At 41.8% G+C, this 11717-nt stretch overlaps 1 protein-coding gene across 2 annotated transcripts in view; it reads left to right on the top strand.

The window, feature by feature from the left end:
* The first annotated feature begins 984 nt into the window (after nt 1–984).
* Nucleotides 985–11717, top strand: part of UHRF1BP1L (UHRF1 binding protein 1 like) — a 111850-nt gene continuing 101117 nt past the window's right edge. For both annotated transcript variants that reach the window (XM_042993001.1, XM_042993003.1), the window contains exon 1: nt 985–1248. In XM_042993001.1, coding sequence (XP_042848935.1) covers nt 1205–1248 — 44 coding nt within the window. In that variant the 5' untranslated portion in view covers nt 985–1204. The remainder of the gene's footprint in view (nt 1249–11717) is intronic.

Below are 11717 nucleotides of genomic sequence, written 5' to 3'. Positions count from 1 at the left end.
GATACTTGAATAGTGCTTAGGTTATAGTGCATGATAGTCAACCCACTATCTCCTTTCCTCTTTAAAAAAGGCCAGGTTGTTAGACTAGGTGAGAACTATCCCCACTCCTCCATACATAACCACATTTTTCCTGATACATTCCTGAGAGGTAGTCTAATTTCTTTCCTTCCTTTAGACATCACTGGGTGATCATTTTCACCTCAGAAAGTGTTGGTTTAAGGCTGAGGGAGAGGAAGGATGGAGTTCAGAGCTGTAATCGTTCTCCCTATTTCAGGAATTTCCTTTCTTTTTATAGAAATTTTCAAGTGAAATTTTACATTCTGATTTCCTTAGGTACAACAACCTAAAGAGATGAGTAAGGAATACATTATTAACCTATTTTATAGATGATTAAACCAAAGCGAAAAGTAAGGAAATTATTTTCTCCACCCTAATGCGGCTAGAATAAAATATAGCTAGGACTTGAATTTAGGACTTCTAATTCCTAGGTCCTGGAATCTTTTAAGATAAGTTGTCAACTTTTACTTCCTTTAGGATTGGAATCACCAGAGGAAACATTAAATTATAGCATTGAGGGGTGGGCGGAAGGAGGGAGCAGTATATCTTAGCAAAGGGGAAGAAACTGAGGCAAGAATATGAAGAAAGCTGAGTAGAGCAGGTAGAGAGCAGTGCGTGCAGGGCAGTTTGTGGAGTAAATTATGAAAAATGAAAGACGAGTAGGATGTGGAAGGAACACTTGGTGATGGAGACCGGAACAAGACCAGAGAGTGGAGAGGGAGGACTGTAAAGCGCAAGAAGGTTCCGGGACTGGGAGTCGAAACACCCAGTGGCGTCAAGGGAGCGGAGGACGCACGCCCAGCCCCGGGCCAGGGTGGCGGGGCAGCACCCCTCCTGCGCCTGCCAGAGCCCGCCTAGCTCCGCCCCGCGCGGAGTCCGCGCCGCCCCGCCCTCCCCCAGGTCGCTTAGGTGATGCTGCAGCCAAGATGGCGCCGGCGGCAGCCACGGAGGCTTGAGCGCGATGCTCCCGGTCTTCCGCAGCAGCGGCGGCGGCTGTGGCCTCGGCCGGGGCGTCCGGTCTCTCCCGGGCGTGAGCGCTCAGGCGACTCTCCTCCGGCCGGGTTAGCCCGGGTAACGAAGAGGCAGCCACGAAGAGAGGAGGCAGTGAGAACCGCAGAAAGAGAGCGGCGCCTCCTGCCCCGGCACCATGGCTGGGCTCATCAAGAAACAGATCCTGAAGCACCTCTCCAGGTCAGCAAGAGCTTCGGGTGTCGGGTGGGGGCCAGTCCGCCTCCGCCCTAGCCGGCACCGGAGGTTGCTTGCAGCCTCGGGGGCGGCGGGGACGGGCAGCCGTGTGGGAGGCGACTCTTGAGCTCCCGGATCCAGCCGAGGCTGGGTTCGCCGCCCCGATCTCCCGTCGCCTGCGGCGTCCGGCGCCGGCCTCACGAGTCGGCCCCTTGGACGGCTTCTCCCCCACCCCGCTCGCAGAGGAGCGTGGAGGGCGGCCGGGGGAGGCATCGGGCTGAGATCGCTCCCCCACGCGGCGTCTGGGGGCGTCCCGGGGACCCCGCTTGGGTGGTCCTGTGCGGAGGCTGGGGTTGATTTTTGTGGCAGCGTGAACCCGAGCTCGGTGCTCGGCTCCCTTCGGAGCAGAGCGGTTCCGTTAACCGAGGGCGTCTGGAGCAGTGTGGACTCTTTGGGCTGAGGCTTGTCTTGTCCGTGAAATGTTAACCTTGTTATTTTCTGAATTCACCCCCACCTCGCCGGACCGCTCTGATGCATTAGAGGGTGTGCCTGTTTGCACAGTTAGGATTTGTTTTAGGTAAATAGCCAGAGTTTTCAGCTTTGGCAAGTTCTTTCTGGAATCGTTTTAGCTCCACATCATTCTTGCAAAAACAGTTTTTTGCTTTTTAAAATTTGAGGTCTGTGAATTCAGGGATTCAACATCTGCGGTGATAAACACAATACTTGTCATTCTTTCCATTTCATAACGCGGTTTTAGTCAGAAACATGACTCAGTAAAGCTGGCAGTTTGTTACTTCTGGCTTCTCCATATTTGTCTCAAGACACAGGCTAAATGTGGGATCTTGTTTCCAACTTGTTAACAGCGAATTCAAAGCACTTGGTTATGGCCCTTTTCTCTGTTATTAGTAAGTTAATGATATTAGGAGAGAACTTGAGTATACTGGTATGTTTATATGGTAAAGAAAATTCTTGATTCTCCAGATCGTTGAGTACCACAGGTTGTATTTTGGGGAATAATATCAATATTTCTGTGAATCAGCAAATGTTTCCTTTACTTAAAACATTGAATAGAATGTAACATCGTTTTTTAAATATAGCAAATTATAGCAGCATTTATGAATATACATTTCTGAATATTAGCATTAATTGGAAAGTTTTTATATTGTACCTTACGGTCCAATACTGAATTACCTTGTTTTGGAAAAAGGTTTTATCTTTACCTTTTAATTAGTATTTAGGTAACGTCTGACTTATCAGATGTCCTTCAGCCTTTGTCATACTCTGTTTCACGAGAAAATTCAGAACTACAGAAAATGATTTGACTGTCCTCTTCCTCTTCCAAGGATGATGGTACATAGCTAGTTTCATTCCAGGTGCATGGGAGAAAAGTTAATTCCGTCAGTGAGTGGCTTAGGGCGTCAGTTTAATTCTCTTGTAGAGCTCTAGTTGAGAAAGACTCTTAAAAATTAATAGCAACGGTGATGGCTTACTTCACAAAAGAGACCACGAATACACATTCAGAATTAGGTTCTTAGTACTTTTTCATCTGTATGATTTCTAATAGCTGTGCGGTAAATAGTAATGATATTTTCAGAGGTGAGGGGTTTTGTTCTTGCACCTTTGGCTCTTCCTTCTTTTTTCTTTCTTTCTCTTTCGACTTCGAGTTGACACACAATGTGAAAATTAGTTTCAGGTGTGTAGCATAGTAATTTGACAACTCTATCGGTTATGCTATGCTTACCACAAGCGTAGCCACCATCTGTCACCATCCAGCATTATCACAGTACCATTGACCGAATTTCCTATGTTGTGCCTTTCATCTCTGTGATTTATTCATTACATACTGGAAGCTTGTACCTCCCACTTCCCTTCACCTATTTTGCCCATCCCCCAGCCTTTACTTTGGCAACCATCAGTTTGTTCTTTGTATTTATGGATCTGGGTCTGCTTTTTGTTTGTTTTCTTCTTTAGATTACACATATCAGTGAAATCATATGTTACTTGTTTTTCTCTGGGTGACTTATTCCACTTAGCATAAAACCTTCTAGGTCCATGTTGTTGCAAATGGCAGGATCTCATTCTTTTTTATGGCTGAGTACAGAGATGAGTTTTTGAAACACTTGATTTTTTAGTTATTTCATATTTCAAAACTTAACTGAGATAAATGAAGAGTGTCAAATTCATATTCTTGGTTAATGTATTAATCTTACTGCTATTACTATTAACTCTTAAGAAAAATAAAGTTTTTTATGAATTTAAAGGACAGTAGGTGAAACGAGATGGATATTATAATAAATTACAGTTATTCAAGTAGTGATGAACTTTTGAAATTACCTGGGTCAAGCTTAATTTTGCAACTTATTCAGTAATAAAGATGTCTCTATATTGATATAATCATCGGTGGACGGTTTAATAATGTTTAACAGGAAATAGAACAACACATTACCTTCCAATAATAGACATTGCTTATGGCCAGTGGATGCCCCTCATGACATCTTCTCAAAGGAGGCCTTATGTGACCACCCTTCCCATTCTTCTCTGCCCATATGTATGCTTGGTCTTTGTCTTCTCCACTTGAATGTAAAACTACATGGTGGCAGGGAGTTTAAGTCTAGCATAACATAGGCACTCAACAACTTTTTTTTTTTAAATAAATGGCACCAAAGCATTGACTTTCCCTCACATTTTCTTAACTAAGACTATATGCCACCAATATTATTACAGGTATTGAGTGTGACCACTTTCCTTGTGGTTTTAGGAAGCAGTGGGTAATTGAATCATTGAATAAATATGCCTTTGTTGTCCTGGAAAGGAAGGACTAGGAAAATGACCCTTTCTTTATGGGGTCTTCTAATAAGGAAAAAGACTATATAGAAACCATCAGGAAAAAGAGAATACTTACTCTGAGCCTTGAGATTGAAGTATGGTGAAATTTTAACAGTAAAACCAGTGTTGGTGTGCTCAGGTCATGATCTCACAGTTTGTGAGTTCAAGCCCTGCATTGGGCTCTCTGCTGTCATCTGGGAGCCTGCTCTGGATCCTCTGTCTTCCTCTCTCTCTCTGCCCCTCCCCCACTTGTGCACATAGGTTCTCTCTCTCAAAAAATAAATTTAAAAAGTAAAATAATGTTTAAAAAAAAAAAGTGTTACCCAGATATAGGAACTTGAGACTCTGGTATATGAGAAAAGTATAGAAGAGAAATTATTAAAAAAAAAAAATTTTTAACGTTTATTTATTTTTGAGAGAGAGACACGAAGCGTGAGTGGGTGAGGGGCCAAGAGAGAGGGAGACACAGAATCTGGAAGCAGGTTCCAGGCTCTGAGCTGTCAGCACAGAGCCCATTGTGGGGCTCGAACTCACTGCCAGATCATGACCTGAGCCGAAGTTGGATGCTCAACCGACTGAGCCACCCAGGCACCCCTAGAAGAGAAATTCTTAAGAGATTAATAAATGCTTTAAGAAAATGCTAAACTATTTGAGAAGTGTAAGTCTGTATACTTGTCCCTGCCTAATTGTTTAGTTTGTAAACCAACCATGTGTTGCATTGTTAATGAAATTGGTTATGTACTTGGAACTGATCTGAAACTGAACAGAGAGAGAAAGAGAGAGAGAGAGCGCTCACAAGGGCAAGGCTGAGAGGGCAAGGAGTATGTGGGGAGGGGGAGGGCGTTGAACTAGTTACATTTTAAGAGAAGTGAAACAGGAAAAGTCTTTGAAGAGAAATTACAGTGATCTTTCATACTATAACAAGCACAGAATATATTTTGGAGTCTTTTCCAGGAGAGGATTTTTTCCCCCAAAGGAATGGAGAGTTCTAAAGAAAAGTTATAACAAATATAAGAAAGGAAATAAGAACAAAAGCTACCTTTCAAGGCCTCATTATCTGTTACTGTGGCATTTGTACTTGTATGCTAGAGCAAAGGAGAAGAGGAGGAACATAGAAGCTGGAAGATGGAGAATAGTATATTTAAGCCAGGACCTGAAAAGGAGTAGGGAAGATTCAGATACAAATGCTCCTTCTCCTGGGGTGCCTGGGTGGCTCAGTCAGTTAAGCTTCTTTTTTTTAAAAAGAAAATTTTTTTTTCATTACTTATTTTTGAGAGAGAGAGAGAGAGAGAGCATGAGTAGGGCAGGGGCAGAGAGAGGAAGACACAGAATATGAAATAGTCTCCAGGCTCTGAGCTACCAGCACAGAACCTGATGTGGGGCTTGAACTCATGAACTTAGATCATGACCTGAGCTGAAGTCAGATACTCAACTGACTGAACCACCCAGGCGCCCCCCCCCCCCGCCCCCCACCTTTTTTTTGGGTCAGTTAAGCTTCTGACTCTTGGTTTAGACTCAGGTCATGATCTTGGAGTTTGTGGGTTTGAGCCCTGGCTGGGCTCTGCACTGATAGAGCTTGGGATTCTCTCCCTCTCTCTGCCCCTCCCCTGCTTGAGCTCTCTTTTTCTCTCAAAATAAACAAACTTAAAATGCTCCCTTTTCCCTTCTCCCCCCCCCCCCCCCCCATGCTTTCCCTTTGGCTTATACCAACTTGTGCTGGACACAAGGTTTACTGGACATGAGAGCTGGGAAGACGGACTTTGACCACACATGGGTGGAGTCTTTGTATAAAGTTTAAAGCTGTGGTTTTCAATTAGAGGTGATTTTGCCCCTTAAGGGACATTTGGCAATGTCTGGAGACATTTCCTATTGTCACAACTTTGGGGGTGGTGGTGTAGAGGCCAGGGATGCTGTTAAACATCCTGTAGTGCATAGCACAGTCCCCACAGCAAATAATTATTTGGCCCAAATGTCAATAGTTTTGAGGTTGAGAAACTGGCTTGAAGTATACAAATGTGTCAGATGATTGAACTAAGGTACTGTGCTGCTTAAGGTTATTTTGTCTGCAAACAGCAAAAACCTCCAACTTAGGTAATAAGGGAAATGTAACAGAAAACTTCTGGCGTGGGTCACAAAGTGTGGGAAAGTCAGGACCTTAACCAGCTCCTAAAACCTCATTGGACAAGGTAATTCTTTGTTGTGAATTGCTGCGCTGTTTTTGTAGGATGTTTAACAGCATCTCTGGTCTCTACCAGATGCCAGTAGCACTCACAGCCTTGACGATGAAAAATTCTCCAGGCATTGCCAATTGTCTCCTGAGAGTAAAATGTCTCTCAGTTGAAAACCACTGCTTCCACCTCTCACAACTCCTAATCTGTGATCTTTTGTGTCAAGTTTTAGATTCTTGGGGGAGAGAATTTGTTTGGCCCACTTCTACTTGCCCGTGGATCAGTAACAAAGGTAAAGGGTCATAAAGCAAAGATACAGTCATAGGGAGACCTATTTTGAGTCAGGTTTGCAGTTTCATTTGGTGTCTTTAATAGGCACTGAACTAAATTAGATTTCAGAGGGTCTTATTTGCTATATAAAAGAAATTGAACTTCATCCCAGGAGGTGACTGCTAATAAAGAATTCCGGACAAAAGAGGGACATGATCATTAAAAATGCTTGGTTATCAGTTTGGTTTTTGCAATCCAGGGTTCAGGAGCAGTCAACTGGGGTGGAAATATAGAGTCTGTAGAGGGTCTCTGTTTAACTAAGTAGAAAAGTAATGTATTAGAAGGATATCAGTACCCGCAGAATTTATGGGCCATACTTGGAAAGGGATTAGATCCAGGCCAGTTCCAAGGATCTAGGTAGGAGAACCCACTGGATAGTCTCAACAAGATATGTTCCCTAAACTAAGGGGAAGGAGCAAATAGAGTGGCTTGAGAAGATTGTTGAATATTTGGAATATTTGTTAGGGAGATTAGGAGTAGTCAAACACTTGCCAGATCTTGTGACTGAATGGCAAGGTGATAGAGAGTTTAGGGTGCCTCACAGTGTATTCGTGGAATAGCTTAAACTGTGTGGGGGAGAAAAGGGGGGAGCAGTAGCTGATAGTCTGGAAAGAACCATCAAAGGATTGGAAATTTTATCTGGTGGGAGAGCAGTTGAGGAAAACAAATGAGAGAACGGAAGGATTGGGGATTTTGTCTGAAAGTGACATATTAAAGTTCAAAATTTTAGAGGAGGATTAGACCTAGTTTAGGGCAAGGTATTCATTAAGGCCATGGAACTGAATTGCTGAAGAGAAGTTAAGGTGCATATAATTGGAGATGATTACTGCTAGGTCTGGAATCATTCCTGAATTAAACATTCTTAAGAGGAAACACAACATTATTTAGACTATCATATTATTTTTCGAATGATAATTTTGTATACTTATTGATGGGGTAATTACATCGTTCACTTTTATGGCAAAACTCAATAAATAATTTTGAGAGTTTATGTTTATCAGATCCTTGAATGCTAGGCATTGGAGATACAAAGATGGGCATGACACGGTCTCACCTCTTAGGAATCTTCAGCAATTCCTATCTGGGTATAGGATCACTAAATATAGCTGATTTCTAGAATTTTACTGCCATATGAAATTTGCGAGGTTTGATTTACTTGGATTGGTCAACTGAGAAAAAATTATTACCTTTTAGGATTAGAAATAAATTTACTTTGTAAGTTTGGTGATTTTTTTTTTACTTTTGATTAAAAAAATTTTTTCTTAATCTTTATTTATTTTTGGAGAGAGACAGAGTGTGAGTGGGGGAGGAACAGAGGGAGGGAGACACAGAATCTGAAGTAGGCTCTAGGCTCCGAGCTGTCAGCACAGAGCCCAATGCGGGGCTCAAACTCTCAAACTGTGAGATCATGACCTGAGCTGAAGTCAGATGCTTGACCGACTGAGCCACCCAGGTGCCCCAGTTTGGTGACTTTTTTAAAAGTAATTTTTAGTTACTTAAGTTGACAGTATTTAAAAAAAAATAACCTCCAATACTGTTGATTTTGACACTAGATATGTAACAGTTGTTTATTTAACAAATATTTACTAAGTGCTACTTTGTACCAGGTACTAGTCCATACTGCTGTGGCAAGAATCCCTGCCCTCAGTAGAGTTTACATTTTAATCAGAGGAGGCCGATAATAAAAAAGTAAAGGACATTGTATCAGTTTGTGGCAAGTGCTATTTTAAAAAATAACACAGTGGGGGGTGGGGGGGGTGCCTTGGGTGGTTTAGTCAGTTAAGCTTCCAATGTCAGATCAGGTCATAATCTCAGTTCCATGTGTTCGAGTGCTGCAACAGCTGCTCTGCTGTCAGTGTGGAGCCCACTTCAGATCCTCTGTCCCCCCCTCTTTCTGTCCCTCCCCCACTCATATTCTGTCTCTTTGTCAAAATAAATAAATAAACAAATAAATAACTTAAAAATTTTTTTTTTAGATAACACAGGGAAAGTGGATAGGAAGTACGGGGAGGTAGGGATGGAGTTTGCAACTTTATTTATTTTTTAATGTTTGTTTTTGAGAGAGAGAGAGTGTGTGCACTTGGGAGGGGCAGAGAGAGAGAGAGAGAGGCAGACACAGAATCTGAAGCAGGCTGCTGCCAGCACAGAGCCCGACGCGGGGCTCGAACTCATGAACCGTGTGTGAGATCATGACCTGAGCCAAAGTCGGACACTTAACCTGACTGAGCCACCTAGGTGCCTGGAGTTTGCAGTTTTAAATCTGGTGATCAAGAAGTCCTAATTGAGAAAGTGGTATTTGAGAAAAGATATGAAAGAGGTGGTGGAAGCAAATGCAAAGATCCAAATGTGGAAGCTTGCTTGTCACTTTTGAAATATAGGCCACCAACATGAGTGAAGTAGAGTGAGGAGTGAAGGAAGATGAGGTCAAAGAGAAAATAGGGCCAGACCTTGTGGGGCCTTGTAATAACTTTGGCTTTTACCCTGAGTAAGGTTGGAAGCCGCTGGAAGGCTTTGAGCCAAGGATCACTCTGCAGCTATGTCGGAAATAAATAATAGGAGGACAAGGGCAGAAGCAGGAGTCCAATTAATAGTGTTAACAAGGCTTCGCCTGGGTGGCTCAGTCGGTTAAGTATCCGACTTCAGCTCAGGTCATAATCTCAAGGTTCGTGGGTTTGAGCCCCTCATCGGGCTCTGTGCTGACAGCTCAAAGCCTGGAACCTGCCTCAGATTCTGTTTCCCTCTCTCTCTGCCCCTCCCCCACTTGTGCTTTGTCTCTCTCTCTCAAAAATAAACATTAAAAATAAATAAATGTGTTAACTATCCAGGTGAGAAAGGGTCTGGCTTGGACCTAGGTCAATGCAGTGGACTTATTGAGATATAGTAAGGTTCTAGATGTATTTCAAAGGTAGAACCACAGGATTTTCTGACAGATAAGATGTGGCTTGAGAGAGAAAGAGCAGTCATGACATAAACAACTGACAAGATGGAGTTGCTGTTAACTAAGTAGAAGACTGCAGAAGGGACAGACTTATGGTAGAGGGCTGAAGAGTTTGGTTTTGGATGTATCAATTTGAATGCCTGTTAGATATCTGAATGGAGATCCCTTTTATTTGCGAACTGATTTAAGACTACACATTTTATTTTAGTCTGCTCTTCTGTAAAATGGAAGTTTATGCAGAATGACCTTCAAAGACCCAAGGAGCCATAAGACCAAGAAAAACACCGCCAAGTTCAGCTTGATGGGAAATAGTTTTATTAAGGGGACTTATGGACAGAAACATGTCTTGGGTGGCTGCAAGGCGGGTAGATCTCCACACCCCACTTCCTGTAAAACCTGCTTTTATAGCTCTAGAGGCTGGGGAGTACATACTAGGAGACCACCAGGGAGGAAACTGAGAGAATGGGTATGTGATATAGTCAAATTTCCAGAGCAGATAAAAAAAATGTTGTGTATCTGAAGGATGTACTTAAGGGTGCTGTCAAACAAAAGGAAAGAATGAGGGTGGGGCCTATTATCAAGAAGGCTTCAGATCACAGAGCAGTCATCATGGTATCAGTATGGTTTACATGGCTAGCGGCACCAATGCCAAGTGCTTTGTGTGTGGTTGTGCTTTGATTCATACCATGCATAATTACAGCGAAGTGAATTGTGAAATGAATTTTAAGGGGTAGACTTTATTATGTTGTATTTTTTGTTGTTAAGCACACTATGTAGAGGTACTGAGCAGGTGCCCATTTCTTTCACACTAATTTCCAACTAAAACCAGATATTCTTTGAAAGTTAGTTTCAGGAGATTGATTTGCAAGCATTAGTTGAAAGGGGACGTGGATGCCTGGTCCATTGGATGTTGTAATATTACCATTCTAGAATCAGAATGGGTTTGTTCCATTCCCTGAGACAAATTATTAAAATGCTGAGATTTGTGATTTGCCCAAGGTTTGACAGGGTAGTGTTGACTGGTTAAGTCACTGATCCAGTAGCCTTTGAATTTGATTATTCTATGCTGCCTGCTCAGGCTGATGTTCCTACCTAACAGTTTGCTTTTCTTTTACTCAATTTCAGCATTTATTTACTTATTTTTAAATAAATAATTTTTTTAATGTTTATTCCTTTTTGAGAGAGAGACAGACAAAGCTTGAGCGGGGGAGGGGGACACAGAGAGGGAGACACAGAATTTGAAGCAGGCTCCAGGCTCAGAGCTATCAGCGCAGAGCCCAAAGCAGGGCTCAAACTCATGAACCGTGAGATCATGACCTGAGCTGAAGTCCGACACTCACCCAACTGAGCCACCCAGGCGCCTCTCAGCATTTATTTATTGTAAAATTTCAATCTTAGTATTTTGTGGTGTTTCACCATCCTGTTGCAGTATCCTTTAGGAGATTCTTTTATTATTTGGGAATTTTTTGACTCTGTAGTCCTTTGAAGCTTGGGAAACATAGTCTTTTGACTTAGCAATTCTGTGACATTGGGAAAGCACAATTTCTCCATTTCTTTATACTTGCATAATTTTTTTGCAATATTTCTTTTTGCAATATTACACTTTGCCTTAATACTGCAGTTTCCAATCTAAACATTTCCTTAGTAAGTTGATCTCCTATGAGTTCTATATGTACTATATTCTGCATATTATATTGCATATATTAGGATGAATAATTTGATATATCTGTTAAATATTGGTATTTAACCAGTTGGTATTAGTGACTGAGCTCAGATGAACGTAAGTAACAGGTGGAAGACTTCATGAGTATTTCCATGAGTGAAATATGAGCAGTTATCACATCAAGACCAAGTTATTAAAACAAAATTGAGAGCTGCAGCAAATATGATTCAGGATATAATAATTATTGTTTATTTTTTCCAGACATTAGATTTACTGTTTGTCTGTTGATTTATTTTGAGATTTCTCCAAGCCAAAATGAATGTTATATATAAATTTTGAATCTCTAGATTAGTCTATTCTTTAAGACTTAATTTTAGCTATATGTTTATGTACTCTTTTCTACCCAAAAATACCATTAAGAGAGAGCTCTCTGGCTTCTTTTTGCCACTGCTAGCATAGCATCAAGTGTTGTTTTCCTCTACTGTCATGTCTTTGTAAACCTTTTGTTTTTGTAATTTTATTGTTAGGAATTAATATTTAGAGATAAACT

This window comes from Panthera tigris, chromosome B4 (genome assembly GCF_018350195.1).
Source record: "Panthera tigris isolate Pti1 chromosome B4, P.tigris_Pti1_mat1.1, whole genome shotgun sequence".
Taxonomy (NCBI): domain Eukaryota; kingdom Metazoa; phylum Chordata; class Mammalia; order Carnivora; family Felidae; genus Panthera; species Panthera tigris.
Note: the sequence above shows the minus strand (reverse complement) of the source record. Positions and strands in the feature narration are given on the sequence as shown.